Consider the following 26,343-nt stretch of genomic DNA (forward strand, 5'->3'; position numbering starts at 1 on the left):
GTAGATGTCCCACCCCCCCCCCTTCGACGGTACTTCTTTTGATAGGTAAATGTGCCCTCTCAGTCGGTAGTTCTTTTGACAGGTAAATGTGTCCTCTTCGTCGGTACTTCTTGTGGATACATAGATAGACATGCCCCTCTGTTGATATTCCTATCGATAGACAAGCCCCCTCTTCTTCTGTTCTTCCTTATTTTCGACAATATCCTTTCCTTCGCAATCAACTAATAATTGTCAAATAACTCACTTCCTCTTCCGATGTACTTAGCCCACATTCTATGCCTCGTTTTCAGCTGCTCTAATACTCAATTGCAGCCAGTACCCACCCCTTCATCCCGCACACGTCTTACCGCAATTTCTCAGTCAAATGTGTCGGCTCTGGATTTACTACAAAGAACATCGGAATGCTGTAAAGGAACATGTATTTCAAACATTACATTCCTATCTTTCACATATAAACACATGAGTGGGCTTGCTTTTGCCTGTTGACATTATCACAGCAGTATCCCACTACTGACTTCTGGGGATCCTCCCATGGGATAATTAATTATACTACTGTTGCTACCTCTGTTGGAGCACGTTGATTCAGACTACGTTACCTTTCACCTTTACCTACAAATGGTTATTACAACATTGGGTTATTTCCTTATACATTTGTTGACTTACCATTCCATTCCGTAGCTCGTATGGCAGATCATCTTGACAATATTCAGCTGGAGAGATGTTTCATCCACTTAAATTCAGCATCACCTTACTCTCATATCAAATTGATCGTGATTCCTGAGCACGTTGTTCATCTCATCCTCACGGAGATAACTTTCATGGGGAACACCAGAAGCCCTTCCTTCTTTCAGGTTTTTGTTGAGTTTGATGTTTAGGTTTACGTGGGAGGTTCTTCCTGATGAATGATGAATTCTTTCCTCTCCGAAGTCCAGTTAGAGGAGCACACAGAGATGCAACGCTAACCTTTTCTTTGGGATTTAAAAATCTACCACCTGACGTAACACTTTGATGAAGTTGCATGCAGACCGATGGACCGAGGTGGTGGGGAAGCTGTTCTCCTCCAAGTTTCCGTTCCTCGATGTTCTTTATGATATTGGCTGATGGAATGTTGTATTTGTTGGTTGGTTGACACCAGGTCTTCCACACAGACTTTGTTTCTGTGTTTCCTCTTGGATTTTTTACTCTTTTCCCCTCATTCTTTTACCCATGATTGATAATTTGATCCAATGTTTTGCTCCTGCCATGGTTGTAGTTTCTTCTGCTTCTTCTGACTTTTGATTTGCTCTCAAAATCATCTGACTTGCCTAGTGCTGGAGATAATTCATATTGAGCTTGCTATACTTCCGTAGGACATTCCAAAAATGTTATCCTACGTTGACATGTGCATGACGTTCCCATAGATTTTGCCCCTGCAAGCATTATTTTCAGGTACTCTCAAGACGATGAAAACGAAATAATTTACCAAACAAGAAGATTACCAAACAAGACAATGAACAATTGTAGTCCCCAGGTATCCAGTCCAGAAGAGAATCCAGAAAACTTCCAGACAGCAGACATATTTTTTCTCAATTATGATATGAGAGCTCCTGACCCTTCAGTACACCATCCAGAAATTCATCGCTACGGTGATATGTGCATGACGCTCTTTTAAATTTTGGTTCCATAAACATTATTTTCAGGTACTTTCACGACATACAGAACGAAACAAATTACCAAACAAGACGATTACCAAACAAGACAATTAACAATTGTAATCCCCAGGTATCCAGTCCAGAAGAGAACAATCAAGCAAACTTCCAGAGAGCAGACATACATATCAGTTTCTCTCAATTATGATATGAGAGCCCCTAATCCTTTCAGTAGACCGTCCAGAAATTCATCGTTCTCTAAACATTATTTTCAGGTACTTTCAAGACGTACAGAACGAAACAAATGACCAAACAAGACGATTTCCAAACAAGACGATTAACAATTGTAATCCCTAAGTATCCAGTCCAGAAGAGAACAATCCAGATAAGTTTCAGACAGCAGACAAACATATTTTTGACAAACATATTTTTGACAGACAGTCTAGAAAGTCATCGCTACGCTGATTTGTTCATGAGGCTCTTGTAAAATTTGGTTCCATCAACATTATTTTTGGGTACTTTCAATACGTACAAAACGTTACAGATTATCAAACAAGACGATTAATATTACACAAGAACGGTACAAACATACTAAGTACATTATAGCAATGTATAGACCACTCCAGTAATAACACTTCTCGGGTAATCAAACTTAAATTGGCGTTGCACTTGCACTTCAATGTGACACAACTATCGCATTTTCACATCAACCCAGCAGACGACAACAACTTCGGACTCAGTTTCCTTATGTGAAGCTTTCCATTTTGGTAACAGTCATTTTCATGGAGCTAAATTCTACTCGCAACTATCTTTTTTGCATCCTGTCATTCATATGTCTTCCGGCGTCCCAGGCTACTACCTGACAAGAGCGCCAACATCCTCAGCCCACATTCTACGAAAACATCTGCCACCAACGTCCTTCATCAACGACCTTCACCGCCTCTCACCATCGGTAATCAGAATCCCAGAACTGCTGCTTTGTTGTGTGAGCTGTTCTATAACTGAATCATGGTGTATTCATTTCAGTGCATCAGAGGACCACAACACCAACACAGTTTTCTTCTGTAAAAGCTTTCCATCGTAGAAAAGATTATTTTCATGGAGCTAAATCCTACTCGCTGCTATCTTTCTACATCTTGCCATTCATCTGTCTTTCGGCGTCCCACACTACTTCCCGACCTGAATGCGTACGTCCTCTGCAGATGTCCTAAGCCCACATTCTACCCCAACATCTGCCACCGACCTCCTGACACCCTCCGCCGACCTGCTCCTGAGGCCCTCCACTGACGTCCTCCGTCGCCTCTAACATCGATAATCGGAATCCCAGAACCGCTGCCTGGTTTTTGGCAGCTCTACTATTGAATCGAGGCCAAGTTCGTCTTCATCCCAGAATGATGTTACTGGAACCTGTGAGTGAAATGGTCTGGCAAAGTGTGCCGGGTCTGGGTATTCCTGGTAATACTAAAAAAAGAAGAGAAAACATCCCAAAACATCAATATACTGTCAAGGAACACATGTTTTAAGAATATCATCCATTTCTTTGACGTTTACGCACATGAGTAGGGCATGCTTTGGCCTATTCACATAATCACAGCCACCCACTAGGTACACAATTCACAAGGGATGAACGGCAATGTCACATCAGTTGGGGAGTTGTTAGAAACCTTTCTCAAAGAGAGGAAATATGTCAAATAGGATAAATATTAATATAGGCCTCCATATTTACACATAGCCAAATTAACCTGTTGTTATGATGTTTATTTCCAGTACAATATAATGCCTGAATATGGTGAAGGGAGTTTTCATGAATTTTTCTAATACGTTTGTTGACTTACCATTTCATTCTGCATCTGATATGGCAGTTCATTCTGCATCTGATGTGGCAGTTCATTCTGCACCTGATATGGCAGTTCATTCTGCACCTGGTATGGCAGTTCATTCTGAACCTGGTATGGCAGTTCATTCTGCCCCTGATATGGCAATTCATTTGGCACCTGATATGGTAGTTCATTCTGCACCTGATATGGCAGTTCATTCTGCACCTGGTATGGCAGTTCATTCTGCACCTGGTATGCCAGTTCATTCTGCACCTGATAAGGCAGTTCATTCTGCACCTGGTATGCCAGTTCATCCGGCCAATATTCAGCTGGTTCAACACATGTTGCAGTGATATTGGTTTCATCCAATGGTATAAATGGTCCCCTTGCTCTCATATCAAATTGATCATCATTCCTGAACATGTTGTTGCTATCAGGTCCAGGGAGAGAACTCTGGTGGGATGAACGTTCTGGTATACGAGCTGTGCTTCTTTCTTTCAGGTTACCCAACTTAGGCAACAAGTTTTGTTGTTGAGGCTGAGGTTTACATGGGAGGTTCTTCCTGAGGGATGATGAATTCTTTTCTCTCCGAAGTCCAGTAAGAGGAGCACACAGAGATGCGACGCTTACCCTTTCTTTAGGATTTAAAGATCTACAACCTGACGTAACACTCTGACGAGATGACGAGCAGACCAATGGACCAAGGCGGTGAGGAAGTTGCTGTGCAAGCTTCCGTTCCTCAATGTTCTTCATGATATTGGTTACTGATGGAATGTTATATTTGGGGGTTGGGTTGACACCCAGTCTTTCACATAGACTTTGCTTCTGTTTCTTTTGGGATTTTTTACTCTTTTTCCCCTTTCCTTTAACCTTGATATTTTTATCCAAATTGTCAACTCCTACCACGGTTGACATTTCTTCTGATTCTTCAAACAGTTGATTTGCTTTCAGTGAAGATAATGTTTGGCTCTCAAAATCCTCTGACTTTTCCGGGACAGAAGATAATACATGCTGAGCTGCAGATGTTGAAGGTTCCACAGAGTAAACTTTTGATGCTAACCTGCGATTGGTTGTAACAGGTAGGGAGCCCATAGCTGCTGAGGGAAGTTGATCAATCACGGTTGGCTGTTTGATACCAATCTCATCGTGGCTGCTAAGAGGTCTGTGTAAAGATCGTGTTGGTGATAAAACGCCAACTGCCAATACAGGTTTGGTTTTACTCGATGAATGGTCACTTGCTGATTCTTCAAAAGGCTTCCCGATCATTGGAGATTTTCTTAAACTGGTACCACTCTGGCTGCTTAATGGTGCGTGTGATAAACGTCTTGGTGGTAACAACCCGATACCTAACAATGATTCGGCTTTGCTAGATGCATTGTCAGTTGGTGCTGTCGACTGTTTGTCGATGACCGATGACTTTTCCAACCAAGTCACATTGTCACCATCTAAGGTTGTGAGTGACGATCGTTTTGGTGGTAAAATGCTCACAGCCAACAAAGATTCAGTTTTGCTTGATGTTTCTCTTGGTGATGCAGAAGTTGACCCCATGATTGGAGAATTTGTTACACTGGCTCCACCATGGCTGTGCAATGGTGCAACTGATGAGCATTTTGGTGGTAAAATGCCGACGGCTAACGAAGATTCAGTTTTGCTTGATGTTTCTCTTGGTGATGCAGAAGTTGACCCCATGATTGGAGAATTTGTTACACTGGCTCCACCATGTCTGTTTAATGGTGTGACTGATGAGCGTTTTGGTGGTAAAATGCCGACGGCTAACAAAGATTCAGTTTTGCTTGATGTTTCTGTTGGTGATGCAGAAGTTGACCCTATGATTGGAGAATTTGTTACACTGGCTCCACCATGGCTGTGTAATGGTGTGAGTGATGAGCGTTTTGGTGGTAAAGTGCCGACGGCTAACAAAGATTCAGTTTTGCTTGATGTTTCTCTTGGTGATGAAGAAGTTGACCCCATGATTGAAGAATTTGTTACACTGGCTCCACTATGGCTGTTTAATGGTGTTAGTGATGATCGTTTTGGTGGTAAAATGCCGACGGCTAACAAAGATTCAGTTTTGCTTGATGCTTCTCTTGGTGATGCAGAAGTTGACCCCATGATTGGAGGATTTGTTACACTGGCTCCACTATGGCTGTTTAATGGTGTTAGTGATGAGCGTTTTGGTGGTAAAATGCCGACGGCTAACAAAGATTCAGTTTTACTTGATGTACCTCTTGGTGATGCAGAAGTTGACCCTATGATTGGAGGATTTGTGACACTGGCTCCACCATGTCTGTTTAATGGTGTGAGTGATGAACGTTTTGGTGGTAAAATTCCGACGGCTAACAAAGATTCAGTTTTGCTTGATGTATCTCTCGGTGATGCAGAAGTTGACCCCATGATTGGAGAATCTGTTACACTGGCTCCACCATGGCTGTTCAATGGTGTGAGTGACGATTTTCTTGGTGGTAAAACGCCAATGGCTAACAAAGATTCTGTTCTACTCGGTACTGTTTTAGTAACTGGTGAAGACTGTTGGCCGGTTACTGGTGACGTTTTGAAGCCAGTCCTGTCCTGACCACTTAGTGGTGTGAGTGTCGACTTCCGTGGTGGTGAAATGCCGACAGCTAATGAAGCGTCGCTTTTACTAAATGTGTGATCACTACTTGATGAATGTTGCTTAATCAATTGTGACTGCTTGATGCCAAATCCATTGTAGCTGTTTATGGGCATCAGTGATGATTTTCTTGTTGGTGACACAGCATTTGGCACAGATGCAGCTTTTGTTGATAAAACATCAAAGGATTGGTCATTACTAATATGGTTTGATGGTGTTTTATCAGTGTTGTTCATGATGGGTAGAGGCTGTCCATGCCGATGAGCTTGAGGAGCCTTTAAATCTAAATTCTCAGTTTCAGACGATTTCTGAGAGTAGTCGCCGTTTCTTCTCTGTGATGACTCATAACCTTCTCTGGAGAGCACGTCCTCAGTGTTAGGCGATGACGAGGACAAAAAGGTTGAATTTTCCTTTGCTTGTGAGTTGGATAGCAGTTGTTGTCTAGAAATCACAAAATCATCCAAGTTCTTCTTTTGATTTATACTGCTTCCCAAGAAACCAGCTTTAGTAAAGAGAGATGAAGAAAAGGAATCTATCAGTCTTCTTTGGGGTTTTTCAGATGTTTCCTCTTTTGACTCTGCTATGGTTGCATCTGCTGAAGAAGGTTGGTTGTTAGGGACTGAATACAGGTCACTTGCACCATCAACCTTGTTGACCTTGTCATCGCAACTTTTTTCAATGAATCCAGTTGGCCCGTCACCATCTTCTTGATCACTGGCCTTCTGAGTGTCATTTGCCTTCACCTTGGTTAAGTCATAGGTGAGAGGCTGATTCTCTCTTTCCGAGTGGGATTGAGGTAGGCTAGATAGAGAAGCCTTTGATGTACCTTGCATTGATTCCATGCTTGTCTGAGTCTGTACCGAACATTTCTCGAAAACATTTTTGGACATCATCTTATCTACGTTATCCCTGCTATTGGCTTTCATCAATTCAAGATCACGGTTTAAACGATCTAACTTTTCAACCAATTCTTCCGTGACATCAGGTTTTGGTTTGGTGTTTGAAAGAGTGCGAACGTCGCTTCCAGTGGTAGCTTTCATCTCATATTGTGACTCCGTGGTTTGAGTGGTAGAGTCACATTTGGTAGTGTTATTGGCCCCGCAGTAAATGTTTATCGTGATGGGCCCTGTTGAACGAGACAGTTGTTCTCCTTGCGGTGCTGTTTGCTCTGCAACTGGTGTCCCTTGTTCCTGTGACTGACCACCTTCCGTCGATAACAGTCCAGAAAAGCTACAGACTGAACGTACAAACGAAGAAGCCACCTCCAAACCTGTTTCCAGAGGAGCTTCCTCCATATCCTCGTGCTCACTAGACACTATGGTTATGTTACCGATGTTTGATCTGGCCAAGTGATCTTCCTTGCCTCTCTTTTGTTGAATGTCGCACGTCGATGGTTGAACATCATCGTTCTCTTCCCCTCGGTGCACAATCTTTTCTATCTCTATATTTTCTGTAGCTGGTGGATCTACATATTCTTCAGTTTGTGTAGTTGATGTGACCATTCCTTCTCTCTTTCTCTCTTCTTGGGAGAGAATAATTCCTTCTTCATTCCTTTGTTGACGCTCCTGATACTCGGCCTCAATTTCTTCCAATGACTTTACATCGGATAAGTTGGTTAAGCAAAGCCCTCTTCTGGTAATACCATACTTCTCTTTCCAGTATTTATAGACGCTACGTTTTGATGATGCGTATGGCAAGGGTTTCCTGGACGCTTCCTCCTTTGCCACACATTTCATGATGTAAGTTTGTTCATAAGGTGTGACGTCAGTACCCGGTGTGACACCGGGTAAGAGATATCTATCCTTGCGGTTTGGATTGGTATATATTTTGGAGCACTGTTTGAGGAAAAACTTGAAACCAAACCGTTCTCCATCTGAATTACAGATCACTGGTTTCCTGGTTGATAAACATTCCTCATCTTTCAGGTTGGTTGCCTTGCTCCTGGAGTTGCACTTCTGCATTTCCACAGAATCCTGCGATGTTGATGGGACATCTTTGTGACGTCGCCCTCTTAAATTAGAGCGAGGTCCTTGTTCTTTAATTGATGGTCTCTTTCGTTTTGGGGAACGAGATCTTCGATGAGTTGTTTGGTGATGCACATCGGTATTGTCCTGATCGCGATAACCAGAGATGTCTGCAAAACATAGAAAAATGAAAAATTAATTATGACGTTGACAACTTAGACTAAGTCTAATTAAACAAAGGAGAGAAGCAGAGTTATTTTGGCTCAGTGACAAAATGTAACCAATTAGGTTAATTTAAGGTTCAGTTGATTGGATATGCTGATTGGAGACAGGTAAGGTAGGAGTGAAGTGAATTCTAAAGAAGATATTCCTTTCCATGTTTACATAATGACAAACAGCATTATCAAATATACAGCGTAACATACTAAGCTTCTACGCTGGTGTCATCAATGTTTCCTGGAGGGATGTGGATGGCGGGGGTCGTATGGTGCTGCCGGGGTGGGGGGGGGGGGTGGGGGTGTTATCTCAATTTTGATTTAAAATATATTTCCCTCCATATCCTTCGTAAGGTCAAATTTTATGTCAAATGGTACAAAAAGGTATTAAAAGATATAAGGTATTAACTGGAATCAAAACCTTCGTGAACCGGGGTATTACAATACCATGACTAACCGGTTGTATGTTTCCAGTAACACATTTATCATTTACACGACTGATTTAGTACTTGCTAACACAAACTAAAATAAAGCTGTATTCTGTGTCTGTTTGTACCTTATGTTGCTCTTGCGGTCCAATGTAATAGACCTAATTAAGTTTACCTTAACAAAACTTCCAAAACAAGACCAAAAACAAGGAAAAAAGAAAAAGAAACAAAGAAAATGTTTTAACTTAACTCAAATACCATATTAGTCGCATGTTTACAAAAGACCCTAAATTCACCTGTTTGGTTATCAAGGTGACGGTTATGTTCTTGGGATGATTTAGATACCGCCCTCTGTCTGTGGCGCTTCTTCTGTTCATGGTGGATTCTTTTCGCCAGAAGGTGTTGTTCTTCAACAGCGCCATCTAATTCTCTCGCCTGCCTGTTGAGGGGAATACAAGAGGTAAGTCAATATGCCTACATGTTCATTCTTTTATTCCAGAATACTCCATTTGTTTCGCCATTTCGAAGATTACATTACAGGGTAGTACAGGAGTAAATTTATCTGTAACTATCGAAAGAGTAATATATATTGTAAGCATGCATGCTGTTAAAATTACATTTTGAAGTTTCGTTCCATAAATGAAAAGTTCAAGGTCAAAACATTACAGCATAAGGCCGTTAACTTGAACAGTTTCCTTTCAAGTAGTGAGTAAAAATTGATTTATTTTATTTTAAAAGTTTTATAGACATGTATATGAGAAGTCCTCTGGGCAACGATACATTTCAATTCGAAAAGATTGAATTCATTAGTTACTCTTCATCTGCAACCAAAATGTACGGAGCCTGTCCTACTTTCATTTTTATCTAAAGGACTACTAGAAACGTTTAAGACAAAAAAAAAACGAACTCAAAAGCTCCTTCATGCTACTAAAGTGAAGAGTTAGTAAATACAGTGAGTACACCTAGTGAATACACCTTAGTAAACACACCCTAATAAAAACACCCTAAGAACTGCAACTTTGTTAAGTACACCTTACTAAGTACACCCAATATGTACACCCTAGTGAATACACCTTAGTGAGCACACCCTAAGGAAAAACAACCTAGTAAACACAACATTATTAAGTACACCTTTTTAAGTACACCCACGTCTGAAAACTCTAGTGAATACACCTTAGTGAGCACACCCTAATAAAAACACATTTGTAACTACACCTTCGTTAAAGTACACTTTAGTAAGTACACCCAAGTATGTACACCCTATAGTAAATACACCTAAGTGAGCACACCCTCATAAGAACACCCTACAGTAACTGAACTTTTGTTAAGTACACCTTACTAAGTACACCCAAGTAGGTACACCCTAGTGAATACACCGCGTGAGCACACCCTCGTCAGAGCACCCTAGTAACTAAATCTTTGTTAAGTACACTTTACTAAGTACACCCAAGTCTGGAAACCCTAGTGAATACACCTTAGTGAGCACACCCTAATAAAAACACCCTAGTAATTACACCTTTGTTAAGAGCACCTTATTAACACCCAAGTACAAGAACCCTAGTGACAACACATTAGGGAGCACACTCCACTAAAAATAACCTAGTAACTGCACCTTTGTTAAGTACACGCTACTGAGTACACCCAAGTCTGGAAACCCTAGTAACTACAGCTTTGTTAAGTACACTTTACTAGTAAGGATACCGCAGCAAGTACACCTCAGTAAGTAAACCCTACTAAATACAACCTAGTAAGTACAACCTAGTAAGAACCATTGACAGACCTAAATAGTCCTTAACAGTGGATAAACCTGGGTATTAAATTAACCTTACGAAGTACACCTTAGTATGTTCCCCAATAAACAAGCCAGTCATTTTGGGGTAGCTATAGGTAAGGGTTACTAATATTGGCACTAACGCCAGAACTTTCGAGATGGGTGTTAAGCCCCGTGTCCGGGGTAAATTATGGAGCCCGGGGAAACATGGATGAAAAAGAATGGATGCTCATTTTCATAATATACTTAATAATGGGAAATGAAGATTTCCAACAAGGGGGTGTTATTGTCCCCAGCCCAACCTGGCTATGAATACACAGCGTGCTATCATTCTTTATGTGCTGACCCAAGATGCAGCCCTCGGTTCAAAGTAGGCCTATCCTAACTGCAATAATATATATGTCAAATGTAATGACTTACTCTGAGACGGTATGTGGTTGTTCTTGGGTGTAACTTGGTGCAACACTTGGTGTCGGTGATGTAACAATAGTACCAGCACAGCATAACATCTGCTCCAACAGAGTTACATCTTCTCGCCTCTTCTCTCCTCCAGTGGCTCTCCCAGCCCATCTACGCCCTCTTCTCTGTTCTACTAGCTTCTTACCTTCTTGACTCTCGTCTGCCAGTCCTCTCACCTTCCGCCCTCTTCCTCCAACATCCTCTCGGTTCCTGCCGTGGTGTCTTCTCCTCGATCCGCTGTTCTTAGTAATGCGTTGTCTGGGAGATGAGTGACGCTTGATGGCTCCCTCGTCGGGGTGACTGGAAGCCAATTCGCTTGGTTTTTTGCATTCCAGATGCGATAATTTGCTTAAGTAAGACATTTCACTTGTTAGATCGATATCCGTGTAGCTATAACTAACACAGCAAAGTTTACTGCAAACAAATAATACTAGGGTTTATCTGTGACGTACTTTTGCGGACATGCAAACGAAGGCGCGTCGTTTACGCGTATAATATCAGTGCTGTTTACACATAGAGCAAAATATAGGATATGCTCTATGTGTTTATACGATACTGCGATTTGAAACAATGTACGTATATGTACGTGTAAAGACACGCATAGAGATGCGCGTCGTTTGCGCGATTGAAATAGCGTCACCGATATGTAGGTGTTTACGGAGATGCAATGAATGCGCGTCGTTTACGCCTTTGAGATAACACCATAAACCACACTGAGCCTATGCGCATTGGTACAACGTAGAATGATTGAATATGTATGCGCAGAAATAAGTTACTGTGCCTTTCATATATCGTGTCAAATAACGTACCTCTGTGTAGAAGTAGTTTTTCACGTGCGTGACGAAAAATGTGCGCGTCCGAGCAACCGGCCTCGAAACCTTTTGAGCCAAACATGATAACAGTCTTGTTCGGGGCATTTCCGTGCGTAGCTCTGGTTGTGAAGTCAGTGACCTATCTGAAGACAATGATGCACTTCGGCCTTCTATCGTTTGTACTGTTACGTAACATTAGACCTTTAACACTTGCCCATAGGTGATTATAAACTTATATAAATTTTCATATAGGCATAATTATCAAAACATATTACGTTTTAGCTATCATGCAGGTTAAAGTAATGTCACTGGCGAAGATGCTTTTAATTAATACGCTGACGAGATTCTGAACGAATGCAATAACAATGCCTTTGGTGAATATCGGACCTAACCCTATACATTTTTGTTATGACCTCCACCAGCTAGCCTGAGAACTGCAGTTGCCATTGGTAGCGCAAGATGACGTCAGCGGGAAGGGAACGCGTAGGCCTACAAAGTTTAATATAGGATAGAGGATCTAGATCAAGGGCGGCGGAACCGGGGGGGGCACAGGGGGCACGTGCCCCCCCCACTTTTCCTCAGGTTAAAAATGTGCCCTTTTTCTACATAAAAATTGAGGTGTCTCAAGTTAGCAAGAGGCCAGGGAACCAGAATGAACACTCGGGAAGGGCCGTTTCCGGCCATCTGAGGGGTTTGTAAAACCCAAAATTTTCTTGCACGCTCCGCGCCAACTGATGGTGGCGCTCCGCTCAGATAGTCTAACGTATACAACTTTGCAAATCCTGGCTACGCCACTGACTTTTTAATGAATTTCTGTGGGTCAAACTCAAAGCTATTTCGAATGGAAAAAAATTGTTAAGATATTAACAAGAAATAAACTCAAATTCGGAAGATTCCTACATTAGCAACTTGCATGATTTCACCTCATTTTGTCTCAAAAGAAAACTTGTTCCTTGTTTCCTAATTTGCACATTGGATATTGCAGTGCTAGTGTGCATATTTTCCTTGAGGGGGGGGGGGGGGGCGTTGATGGAGTGATGTGTATACGCAAATAAGATAATACAATAAGAGTTATAAAGGGTACTAAATATAAGGCTGCATCAGTCCAATCGAATTTCTGCAAAGTGCCCTTTGATGTCGGTGCCCCCCCAGATTAAAAGTGCTTCCGCCGCCCTTGATCTAGATGACGGTATATGGATATTTTAAACATACAATCTAAGCAGAAACATGTTTCATCGCTGTCGATAAGCAGGAAGCATTTAAAAGAAACACTGAAATAAGTACCTATTTTCGCAGTTGATCACCAGACCTCTTGAACTACCGATTATTAATCAAAATATAAGATTGCAATTTGACCAAACAGAGGAAGGGCCTATCCTTAAAAATATATATATCTTTCAATACGTGACGGTCATATAACGAATTATAATTTGATTTGAATCTCAACCGCATTTCGTTGTCCAGACTATCTACGATCTTAGGTTTGAAAACGTGAAAAAAACAAAGTGAGAAGCCTTATACTGTTTTGACTTAGATGCTAAACACTAGGCTATATAGAAATAGGATGGTAGTAAAAACTTACCTGATGCTCAGGGAGTATCCATGTTTTTATTCACGGCTCTCTCACTTTCAGCGGTTTTTCGCGACATTGCCTGTAAAATTTAATGTCATTCTATAGGCTATACCGATATCGCGACTAGAGAAAACAAAATGGAAGTGTTTCATTCATTTGATCCTATTCCACCTTAAAGAAGGTTCTCCAACAAAACGAGCAACCAAAGCGTTGCAAAATATGTCGCATATGACTGCCATTTTGAGAGAGGTTTTCCAAGATACTTTTCAACCAAGTCAGCCAAGATGGAGCCTTGGCAAGAAAACCGCACAAGTTTCACAACATAGGAAGAGTACGGGAATCATACAGTTATGGTCTTTTCCATGCAGACTACACGTATCAGTAGTATAACTAACATACAGTTGCATGCATAGTACCAACAGAATGGGCGGGAAAATTTCGAGTATACGGTATGAATGGACCAAGCAACAATAGCTCATTTATCTAAGGATGCCATTGTAATTCCTGAGTAAGAATTGAATATTAACTACAGACTTACTCTGCTACGAAGCTACATCTCGTGCAAAAAAAAAAGGAAGGGGGAGGGGGAAGGGGAACCCAAAAAAAGCTGGTAGGAAATAAGACTTAAATGCTCAAACAAGAAGCGGGCTTACACTTCAAAACAGAAACCTACGAAAAGCAAAATAAAGCCGTTTCGAGAATGCTAAGACGGTACTTACCATCATGAGTGGTATCAATGAGGAGGGGGAAGGTGGGGGTGGGGGGTGGGAGAGAAATAACTTACACTGCCCTGGCCTACAAGATTACTTAAAATTCTCTAAGCTGGAAAGATGGAGACTCATTGATACACGTGAGTTGACTATATGAAGCATCAGGGTGTCTACGCTTTCTTGAAAATATTATATTTCATGATATTTTTCCATGATTAAATTAAGAAATTCTAGGACCTTCTCTTATAGAAGCCTGGGATTGGGCAAAGTTTGGGGGAGAAAAAAAGGCCACTGGGATAGAAACAATTGAACAAAACCTTACTTTATCCAATGATTTTGTAACATGATTTTTCCCATCACATTTCCGACATTGGAAATTGTTTCTCAAATTTCCATGACTTTTCCAAGTAGGCTACTCCAGGAAGATCGAAAACACGGTAACATATCATGATTAAAACTTGACACAAAAGTAGACAGATTCCATTCAAGCATATAGTGAAAGAAAAATGATTATCTATAGTAACCGCTCCAGTGCAATGCAGCATGTATTTTGTCTTGGAGAAACAGAACAATATAATCTATGGTGGTCCTGAAAGGACAAACAAAATGTATAGTTGTTGTGTTACAATAACACAACATCACAACACATTTGTATCCTTTTGTCCAGTTGCTGATTTTCAGTTGCTAACACACCTTCACAAATTCTCAAACTGTCAAATTGGTATCTTACAGTTACCTTGACAACATGTCTAAACCATGATATTTGTCCACTTGACTATTTAATAATATCTTTAGTTGGTAGCGATCCCTGTACAGCCATTTTTTACCGGGAGCCCCTGTCAGAGGCCACAGTAACTTACTTAAAGTGTAACCAGGGAGTTGTGTAACCAAGGTTTGAGGTGATGCTGTGTTACAGGAAATTTTGATAACACTTCAAGAAGCATATTTGTTGACTGGTTACAATTGTTCGCTAGGTTGGCATCTTGACAATAACTTAGTGTTATATTGTCCAGATTTCGTGTTTTACTAAGGTAGTCTGCCTACAACTTGTTTGTCCCTTTCAGAACCACCGTAATAAACCTTTCACACGATAGATAATAAATAGATTTACTTGCCAGTCAATACCCATTATATCACATACTAACATTGTGACATGTTAATAATAAAGAAAGAAAAAACTCAAACAATATAAGATTAATATAGTCACTGTAATATATAGTTATGTTATTGTCTATAAAATATTGGCAGTAATATGGATGCTTGACAATTACATTGTTTACTTTAATAACAATACTAATAATATTGATAATAATTGACTTTTATAATAAGAATTCTATACTGACATATGACACCTGGCATCTCATGCTTTGCCTGTTTCAAAGGTTAGTGATTTATACTAAAATTTCAACATTCACTTTGAAAGCACAAATTTAAACTTCCTCCACAAACAAATTCAACCAATAAAGTTATAAGTCCTAGTGCTAAGAGAGAAAGAGGGAGAGAGAGGGGGGGGGGTAGGGGTAGGGGACAGGAACAGGCAAGCGAGGATGAATTTTACTAACTTAATTGAAATGTTTTGGGAATTACAATAGAGTACTTGAGGATGCAAAAGACCAAAGGTATTTAAAATAGTACAAACATCTATCCCAAAAGTTGCATAGATTTGTTAATTGTCAATTAGATATAAGGCAATTAGAAATGTGCTTTTCTCCTGGAGAGTGGAGACCGTACAGGACCAGAAGAATCATGCAGTTAAAAGTTACTGAAAGATGGATAAAAAAGGTATATTTAGTATTGGTCAGTGTAAACGGTAGAAATATACAAGTATGAGAGGTTGGAAGAAAATTAAAACTAATGACTCCTTCGTACATTACTGAAATGAAAAGCAACTCCACAACTTGACCTGGCAAAAACTTAAACCATAGCACCTTATACTATAATAGTCTCCACATCATCACTAGGAATATTAACAAATGAATAATGTGAACAGCTAACTATCCACATTACAGCAGATTACTCATAACAAGTTTACTGCTAGTTCCTTAACTACATCAGCAGATGAAAGCAACCCTCCCCCCCGCCCTCTATTGCCCAGCCCCTCTATTATCCAAAACTGTTGAAATATAAAAAAGGAACAAATTAAGCAGTACATGCATGAGCCAATGGTGGAATCCACTATGGCAATCCGAAGTTAAACCCTCCTCCTACCAGACCCCCTTATCCACCCCACACCCTTGTATCTCATTCAATAAATTCTTAACAATTATGTACAGAAATGTTTTTACTTAGGAATAGAAGAAAATCTACATACCTCACAAAAATAACACAGGTATAATGGGAAGCATAGTTCAATAACACAGTTACATAACTAAACAGTCACAGGTATTAAGAGGAAGCATAGAACAATAGCACAGTTACATAACTAAACAGTCACAGGTATTAAGAGGAAGCATAGTTCAATAACATAGTTCATTAACTAAACAGTCACATGCATGAGAAGGAATCATGTGATACAGTTACATAACTACACAGGCACAGGTATGAAGAGGATGCATACTTCAATAACACAATTCAATAACTAAACAGTCACAGGTACTAAGAGGAAGCATAGTTTAATAGCACAGTTACATAACTAAACAGTCACAGGTACAAAGAGGAAGCATAGTTCAAAAACACATCTAATAACTAAACAGTCACATGTACTAAGAGGAAGCATAATTTAATAGCATAGTCACATAACTAAACAGCCACAGGTATTAAGAGGAAGCATAGAACAAGAGCACAGTTACATAACTAAACAGTCATAGGAACTAAGAGAAGGCACAGTGCAATAGCATAGTTACAAAACTTAGCCGTCACATGTATAAAGAGGAAGCATAGTTTAACAGCATAGTTACATAACTAAACAGATACAGGTATAAAGAGGAAGAGCAGTTAAACTTTAGGACAAAAATACAAATAATTGCTGCATACAAGCAGTATGGAGCCTTTTGTTCTGTTGCAACCAACTTTCTAAGCAACTGTCAATTGTTAACAAAAAAGTTTTGGATTTTTCAGTTTCAAGAACAAAATATTATATTAGAGCGTATAATGAGAAAGGTTCAGTACTGTAGGCTAGTAAATATAGAAATGTTATCACTCAAGATGTTAAAAAATTATGATATATTATTATTTGTCAAAAGTGGATCGATAGATTGTAACACAAACTGTTTTTGTAAGATGGCATGAATGAAATCATCGGAATTAGTACGGTCATCAGGAGTGGAATGCTTCCATATACTTGGATAGCTGAGTACCCTACATTCCAAAGAGTAAAGGCCAAACTTGTTACTGTTAGGCAAGACAAGTTCACTGAAAGACTGAGTTGAACCCATTGCAGATAAGAGGTCTTTTTGAGACACAAAATAGGAACATATTATTATTGATGTTAGTGAAAAAAAGAGAAATCCAAAGAATTTTATCTAAATAGTTATATTCTGGAGTTTTAAACAAAAGTCTCTCTACTCGATCCGCCCTGTAAAAACTAAGTTGATAAAATTGAAATGTTGGTAGTATCATTAACATGAAAGTTTATCTTTGAAAAGAAATTTCTTCTCCTGTCATCCATCTCATGTAGGGGGTCTGATGATACCCCCTCCCCTCCTCCCTTCCGTCTCCAGCAAAAATTAAAATCTTAGACCCTGACAACAACAACAAATGTAGATAGGAACTTTTACATTTTGAGGGTTATTTAGGCTATAAAATTAGATCTATATGCGCTATAGGCTGTGTTAATCATGATACTTTTCAATTTTTATGTGGGATTGAAAAGGGGGAGGCGAGGGGGAGGTGTGAGGTGGGTTGTAACCCCACGCCTAGAAAAAAGTGTTGCTATTATATTATAGCCTGATATCTAAGACACCTTGATTGTCCTTTGGTCATAAATACAGAGAAAGTATGTCTCACCCCACAAATTTTATGTAGGAACAATTGTTTTTTATGCTGGATATCTGCTTAGAGTGAAATTTCTCAGTTTAATATCAAATTACAACTGTGTTTTATGACTCGGAGCTCTGCAACTTAACTTCATGCGAGATCCAGGTCTATGGTAAGCAGGCTCTGGGGAAGAATTCATTTAGCATTTATCAATTTGTATGACAAATAATAAAACATAATATAAATACTACTGATGAAGAAACAACCAAGAAAAATAAAAATAAATAGTAATACCAAGTTATCCGTACAAACATACAAACACCTGTACATTATAACGTCATCAATTTTCTTTCTGGTCTCGATACATCATTCTCATTTCTTTGGAAATGACAAAAGAATATAAGACTGGAAGAATCCATTTTAACGAGGACTCACACAGCATCACTACAATAAACTTCAGTTATGAAAACCAAGAGTATCATTAACCAACTGACTTGAGACATTTATATATAATAACCTTTTGGACTAGACCAATATCTTAGTAAATATATTTATTTATTATTTTTTTTAATCATAAATATCAAAACCACTTCCAGAATCTGCTACTTTTAACAGACATTTGAAGGGTTATTCAAAGAACGATTAAAAAACTTGTTTTAATGAAATAATGTTAATCTGAAAAATAATCTTCCGTTTGATAAAAAATAATCAAAAAGGTTGAATTTGTTGACCTTATGAATATGCATTACACTGAATGGCATTGATCTTATAATGTTGACTGACAGTGGGGGTGCACTGTACTGATAAGTCTCCCCATAGGTTGTGAAGGTACAAAGGATACACAGGCAACCATTTATTTATAACCTCCTGTCACCACCGCCATAGTACTTCCTTGCACCCTCGTTGTCATGCAATCAGGACTCGCTGTGTCCGAGATCCATGTATCATGTCTGCACATTATAACCAGAAGTACATGAGACATGTCAAAACTTTTTTCCAGGTGTAGATTTTGAAAGCTTCAAATAAACGTTTGGTTACTCTCTTCAAAGGCAGGAATGTAAATGATGAAGAACTCGTCCGCTCCTGGTAATTATTATACCGGTTTTGAAGCGTCGGTAATTGGCTATGAAAATGAAACAAAAAAAATAACATATCAACCGAAAGTTGGATACAAATTATTTCAGTGGTTACCATAGTGATAAGGAATTCCAAAGGCAGTGAACAACACTGACTAAAAAAACCTGGAGAGTATTTATAGCAGATGAAAGGGGTTCTATGTGGATGAAGAATTAATATTGGGAGGGGGAGGGGGAGGGGAGGGGGAGGACTAAAGATGGTAGCCATTTGTTACAAATGTTCTAGACTATCAGCTCTATACATCTCTATAGTGTTCCATCGTTTTTGCCTCATGGGGTCGACCCCAATTTTCATCTTCATCGTCTTGGCAAGCCTCCAGTGGCAGATGTGGTGGCGTGTGGAAGGGGGTCTTTAGGGAGAAGGATTAGCCCCTCCCCCTTTGATAAAGTTTCATATCCCTCATTGCAAAGTGGTGATACATTACGAAAATTTTCAAGTACTTCATACGTTCAAGATTTTTGCACTTTTATTCCTCCCAAATATTGTCAATTAAAAAAAACAAATTTGGGCAACCCTTAAAAGTGGTCACCACCCCCACTTGGAATACCGTCTGGCTCTGCATGAACTAACACATCAGTATAAACACAATTTTTGACATACCATGGTGCTGTCCATTCTCATAACTACCACATCTGGGTCACCATCTCCGGGAAGGCCTACAAACGGAACAAAGTAAATACAATTCATTTTGAAAATATTCCTGACCTAGTATACTATAAAACATAACATATGGATATTAAGAGCTAAATCAACTTTTTCTGTCTCCTGTGAATAATTAAAGTTTCATTTTCAGTTTTGAACCATATAAAGATATGGGCAGTATCATGGGATGTTCCCACACTGTCAACAGACATAGCAACGTCACTGAAATCTGAATTTAATAAACTCAATAGTTACCGTGTTTTACAAGCTATTTTAGTGAAAACAGACGTAAGCCCCGCCCCCTAATAAATATGCATCATATCATCTTGAACATATATTACCATGTACCCACTATCTACCAACACATTAATACCAAGTATAAATAAGAACTGAATTTTAAAAAAAGGGCAGTAAGCAATTTTAAACTTTTTATGGGTAATATTGCTTTCATCATGATGGGAAAAAATTACATCAATTTTGGCACAAATACATCTGCAGGTTACTAATTGTAACAAAAGTTGTCCTCTTTGTTTTTAAGATATTTCTACAATTGAATCGGAAGTTTGGAACGCAGCGCTGTCATATGCCTGGTCTCCAAATTTACAGTCACGAATTCTCAAAGGACAAAACCCCAAATTCCAAAGAGACGGTTTCGTTTACGAGTAATCTAAAACTCACCAGAACTTCCGCTGGCAGGTCCCCTCGTAAAAAGTTTCTTGAATCCCCATCCGCCAAAGGTCGGACAGAAGGGAATGTATTTGAAGAAACGGATGCTCTCGACCCACTTCATACCCACGGGAAAATCGTAGCATTTTAAAATTTCGCTTCTAGAAGAGGAGGAACCCTCGTCGAACATCTTGCGCCATTTGGTCAATCCACGATCTTCCGCCGAGCCTTCAACCGAGAGAAACGTAGACTAAATTTTTAAAATTTAAAATGTTTGAACTTTTTTTTTTTTTTTTAAGTTTAAAAAAAAAAAAATTAATTTTTAAACTTTTAAATAAAAATTATTAAAATTTTAAAAATTCCAATATCAATTGCAAATCAATTTGTAATAAAGTTGCCTCAAGCCGGCATGGCAATTACAGCTTTAGTCTTTTCAGTGTACACTGCGTTAGAAGAGAGAGTTTTAGTTGTATTGATTTGTAACTTACCTGGAATTGTGTTATCTAAGAAAGCAGCTAAGACTCCACCTACAAACATATTGGTACTCAGCAGAACAGTAGCAATCTGATTGAAACCCTCAGAATCTGTGAAAATGGAAAAATGTAATTATTACACATTTGTGTGTTTCACATACAAACATAAATAAAAGCATAACGATATTAAACACATTGTCTGTAGTATAGATCAGGATAATACTATGCACATCACAAACAGTAAAACAAAAAGCATAATATTATATTGTGTGCATGACAGATTTAAAGTGTAATACTGTGTGTATCACATACAAACATTAAAGCATAATAATAATAATAATAATAAAGTGTGTGCATGATAGATAAGGATTAAACATTGTCATTCACAAACAGTAAAAAAATTCATAATAATACAATGTGTGCATTATCCATAAGCATAACACTGAGTGCATCATATACAAACAGTACTAAAATCATTATACACTGCATGTGTGCATCACATACAAGCAGTACTAAAAGCAAAATACACTTTGTACAAAGTGTATTTACACATACAAGCAGTACTAAAAGCAAAATATGCTGTGTGCATCACATACAAGCAGTACGAAAAGCAAAATACACTTTGTACAAAGTGTATTTAGCACATACAAGCAGTACGAAAAGTAAAATACACTCTGCGCATCACAAAATATTATTAAACAGTACATACAAAGTTTGAAAATCTGAAAATTACTTTAAAAACTTAGTTTGAAAACTTAGTCCAAAAATGATCAAACCTGCTAACCAGCACGCAACCCCTTTAAAACAATTGATCAGACAATTTCATGCCTTGTTTGATTTTGATTTCATATGTTGACAAACTGCTGTACCAACATTGTAAATTAAATGATTGATAATACAGAGTGAAATCCTTTTGGAGTGTATTGTCGTTCCATTGTTTTCAGACTTTGCCGCTGAACAATAGGAGCACCCATGTACCACGTACATAGACAATATATCGCACCGTTTCTAACGATGACATGTTTACAAGCGAGAGGTGTCACACACAAACATACACACCCACAGGCATGCAAACATGAGCGCCAACTTGAATGCATGGGTTCCGATGCCTGCCTTCAGCATCCAAACCAATAAAAGCTATAAAACTTTATTGTGTGCATCACATACAAACAGTTATAAAAGCATAATGGATTTGTGTATCACATGTAAACAGTGGTTCCTATTTAATATTTAGTATAATAAATATTTGGACTGCTTGCTTAGGCCAAGCACTTGGAACTATTTTCTTTTGAACTTTGCATATTTACATCAAATAGACAAGTGTTTTTTTCTGTTTACTGTTAAGTACCTAATACTATACCCCTTAATTTGAGCCAGGTAGTTTTGAAGTTCAACCTTTTATCAAATAGAACATTTATAACTGTTTTCAGTGATACAGTTTACTTCTTGCCCGCATGAAATGTTTGAGTAAAAACCTGTTGTAGGAATTTACTTACTTGTGTTTATGGGGCTGGTCTGAATGTACGTCGGTATCACAAAGCCCATAAATAACGGGAAACCCAAAACAAATAGATTTCTGGAAGAGTTGAGATTGACGTATTGTAGATTCGACAGACCCACGGCAGCGATGACACCTGGAAGAATGACGAGACAGATAAAGAAAAATGAAAAATAGAAAGATATGAAACAACGCATCCAAAAATAAACATTTCATTGTCATTTCAGGAGGCCACCATTTTGTTCAATGTGTTATGAGGAATCTTTTTAAGTATCCAATCGGTTTACTGTTCGTATTATCATGACGGGAACAGTGTCGTCACTCAACTTGGTGCCAATAATTCGGTATTTTGTAATTACTTGAATAAGACATTTACATCCTAAAGTTAAGAGTACTAGTTTGCTCTAAAGTATATGATTCTAGCATTGCTCCATTTTGTAAGCTTTCTATGTGGATAAAATGAGATATTATAAAAAAACTTTACAACATTTTCCAGCTATATTGTATAGATGACATCATTCCCTCTGCTGGTTGCCAGACACATTAACAAATTATCACCACCGGATTTTAAAAAAATTTAAAATTCCTAGCTCCACAACACAGCTAGGAACATGCACTTTTTGATCTAAGAAAGAGTACATATTTCAGTGAATTAATTCAGCAATCTCTGTAAAAAAACAAATTAGGGATTGGTTATGGAGTCTTGTATGCAAACCAAAACATTAGCATGTAGGTTTTGCAGAATTACTTACCAAATAAAGTACAAAACATCCCTCCAATGATGGGATCAGGAATTGTCACAAACAGAGCACCGAATTTGGCAAAAACGCCAAGAAATAACATGATTGTTGCTCCCACTTGTACCACCCGCCGACTACCAACCTTTGGATAGGAACAGACAAAATCAAAAGTTTTGAGGAGGAAACATCGAGAGGTAAAGAAAAGTAATATGTCAAGAAAATAAACATGAGCTATGCTTTAGTGATAAACTATTATATTTTTAATGGAACTTTAGTTGTGAGATTCTTTGGGGAAATACTATTAATAGTAAAACTTCTCTTGATTTATAGGAAGGCTAAGTTTACCCAGATATTGTGTAAATGTCTCTAAAAAACTATAAAAAAACAAAAAAACAAAGAAAAACAAAAAAAAAACATTGTCTTTCATAGTTTGTCTGCATGTTAAATATTTTAAGTATTTGTTACTTTCAAACTTAAATATCAAGAGAAAAGTGATAAGAGTAAATCAAAGTCTTCCAATCTTAACATGTCTGAACATTTCAAAGTACAATCAGTACAAACCAAATTTTCTATGACCTTACCAAGCCAACACCCGTGGGATTATGAACTTACTTTTGTTATGCCGATAGCTCCAATATTCTCACTGTACGAGGTGGTACCGTTACCCGATCCCCACATTCCTGCTAATAGAGACCCAAATCCCTCCATTCCGATACCTCTGTTTACGGCGTGTTCGGGCGGAGGTGGCGCCCCTGATATTCTTGCGCATGCGTAATAGTCGCCGATGGATTCGACCATGGAGGCTAATATTCCGGCTATCATGCCGAGCACTCCTGCTATGGTCACTGTGGGCAGACCCCACTGGACTAGAGAGTAAAGTGGATTAGATGTATACTCTTTTATCTCATCAAAATACAAAGGATCTAAATACTGGAAGAGTCAGTTTATTACAAAAAAATGGGGTTTGTTTTAATGTTAACTTTACAATACTCCTTGATAGATTCACCTCCTATGGGCTAGAAGAAACATAGTCCATAGTGTGAGATCTTTATAAGTTTAAGTATACTGCCATCAAGCTATACTGCCCTCAAGTTATACTAAGTGTTTCATAACTGAACTCCATCATTGAATATACTCTCTTCCCTTGTGGCTAGCAACCAAGTGTACATGCGTTATCTCGACTCAAGTGTTGCCATAACCGTAATATACCACACATAGCACTTGTTCTCGATTAATATTCTATGAGGGCTACAAGTGAGTGGGGGGGGGGGAATGGCGGGGGAAAATTGGTTAAATTGGTTGGAGCTAAAAGCTTGAGAGAACTGCATCTAGATTGAGAAATCTGTAGGGTAGGCCAGTAGGGTACTCAAGCCTAAGGGCCCATATAACCCTGATTTGATGAAAGATTTTGGGCCGAATGTATTTCGTCTTTTATGGAGAGCCGTTTTGGAATCTTTCCTTGGGCCAGAGTTGGCCCATGAGCCGCCTACATAGAAGCTTAGGTGTATTCCAACAGAATGGCACACCACAGTGTTACCTGAGTGTATCTCATAAAAGTAAAATATTGCTTGCACATCTCTTATAAAAATTTTGGACAAATCATTTTGATAATTAACTAATATACCACCAATAAATGAATGAAAAAAAGTCAATAACAGTTAAAAATGAAAATTCTTCATTTTGAACTAAATCAAGTTTATTTCCCATTAAATGAAGAAAAGGTTCTTTTTCTATTATTAGAGGTATGCTGTATTGGCCCCAATATGCTAGCTATAGTCAAATATGATCACTCTTTGGTCCAACTTCTGTCCAAAAAAAAAAAATTGGCCCAAATTAAACTGTTTTCATTATAACCTTGGAGGAAATTTTCCCCACTGGGATATTCAGTCATCTTGTTTTCCTTAAAAATGTCTGAGAACATATTAGAGAGTAAAGACCTCCAGGAAAGTACTTTTTGAGAACTTATAGCAATTATAGCATGCTATAATTTGGGTGCCTATACTGACTACCTTTAAAATGCAAAATGTTGAGAATAGCATCGATTTGAAGTTGCGAATCAATTGCTGCTTTAAAACTTTAGGAAAGGATAATTGCCTTGCTTTGATCAGTTGCAAATACATTTTGAGCCATACAAGGTATGGAGGCCTGGGGGTGGTGGGGGGGGGGGGAGAATTGTTGAACAATAGCAAAAAGTTTGTTTTAAACTATATATACTTACAAGGATACGGAAAATCAAACCAGGGCGACTCTCTCAGTACAAATGCCCTCGTGTCGGTCCGAGCAGGTGAACCCTCTTTGAAAACATTTGTAGCTGTGAAAATGGCAGCCACTATCCAGGAAATGAGAATAGCAAGAACGACCTTTGAAATGAAGAAGAAAATATACACGACGTGTTTGGGTAATCTGTAAAAAAGTCAGAGTTTAAATCTTGCTTTTTTTCATAAGGAGAGATGATAGAAGATATTAAATGTTTTACAGCATCGACAATACTTAACTGAACTCTTCTCGACACTTTCGTTGTTGCAAAATCCAATTTCAAAAACATAGTTTATCCCTGGAAACCAATTATCGACTAAAATGGACACTCCCCCCCGCCCCCCATATGAACCCTACTTCCAAAACGAAAATTACCAGAGACAAAGACTGTTATGTATAACCATTTTTGTTGTGTTCTACAATTTTATCACATAATATATAGCTAACTCCCATCATAATTGTGTGACTGGAAAGCAGATGTTTACTTTGGGATTGGTGGAGCCACTCTCTTTAAAACCTGATTTGACTAAGGAAAACATTGTGACCTGGGTTCCCTAAAAACAGGAACTGCAAAAGGAAAACAAGGGACATACTTGTAACACAGATAACAAGGCATGTTTCCTGCTGATAAAAATAAGACACCATTGTTTGGTAACATCACACTGTTTTATTTGATAATATATGTAATACTCCAGATATCATATACTGGTGTCTAAGATACTGTGAGTCTAAGATACTGTGAGTCTAAGATACTGTGTGATTCTGGCTATTAGATCCTTTAGGTCATGCTTATGGTAAGAGTTTTATTGACCATGCATAAACACTTTATACAAGCCTCAATACATGTACAGTGAAATGTGTGAAGTCAAGTATCAGAAACAATTCAATTGATTTAAACGGCACCAGATGCACGTGCACTGCGTATATATTCACATGTGAATCTATCGGTGATGGTCACATGTGAATCAACCAAGTCTTTAGAAAGGTAGCCATTGTAAGGTATCAAGAAATACTTCAAACATTGACAT

The 26,343-nt window shown here is 38.6% G+C and overlaps 2 protein-coding genes across 3 annotated transcripts in view; both read right to left on the reverse strand.

The window, feature by feature from the left end:
* Nucleotides 1–602: 602 nt before the first annotated feature.
* LOC139958641 (uncharacterized) lies at nt 603–11,371 on the reverse strand. The gene is made up of 4 exons (XM_071955868.1): nt 10,855–11,371; nt 8,960–9,102; nt 3,464–8,190; nt 603–3,089 (listed from the first exon to the last, which is right to left on the reverse strand). Exons 1-4 carry the CDS (start codon nt 11,253–11,255, stop codon nt 2,931–2,933), a joined length of 5,430 nt encoding a protein of 1,809 aa, XP_071811969.1. The 5' UTR covers nt 11,256–11,371; the 3' UTR covers nt 603–2,930.
* A 3,456-nt stretch (nt 11,372–14,827) lies between these two features.
* Nucleotides 14,828–26,343, reverse strand: part of LOC139958513 (solute carrier family 23 member 1-like) — a 44,572-nt gene continuing 33,056 nt past the window's right edge. For both annotated transcript variants that reach the window (XM_071955620.1, XM_071955619.1), the window contains exons 9-16: nt 25,278–25,419; nt 23,672–23,925; nt 23,072–23,201; nt 22,318–22,455; nt 20,837–20,932; nt 20,361–20,576; nt 19,641–19,696; nt 14,828–19,026 (exon numbers count right to left, since the gene is read on the reverse strand). In XM_071955620.1, the coding sequence (XP_071811721.1) occupies nt 18,997–19,026; nt 19,641–19,696; nt 20,361–20,576; nt 20,837–20,932; nt 22,318–22,455; nt 23,072–23,201; nt 23,672–23,925; nt 25,278–25,419 (1,062 nt within the window). In that variant the 3' untranslated portion in view covers nt 14,828–18,996. The remainder of the gene's footprint in view (nt 19,027–19,640; nt 19,697–20,360; nt 20,577–20,836; nt 20,933–22,317; nt 22,456–23,071; nt 23,202–23,671; nt 23,926–25,277; nt 25,420–26,343) is intronic.

This window comes from Apostichopus japonicus, chromosome 18 (assembly GCF_037975245.1).
Source record: "Apostichopus japonicus isolate 1M-3 chromosome 18, ASM3797524v1, whole genome shotgun sequence".
In the NCBI taxonomy this organism is placed as follows: domain Eukaryota; kingdom Metazoa; phylum Echinodermata; class Holothuroidea; order Aspidochirotida; family Stichopodidae; genus Apostichopus; species Apostichopus japonicus.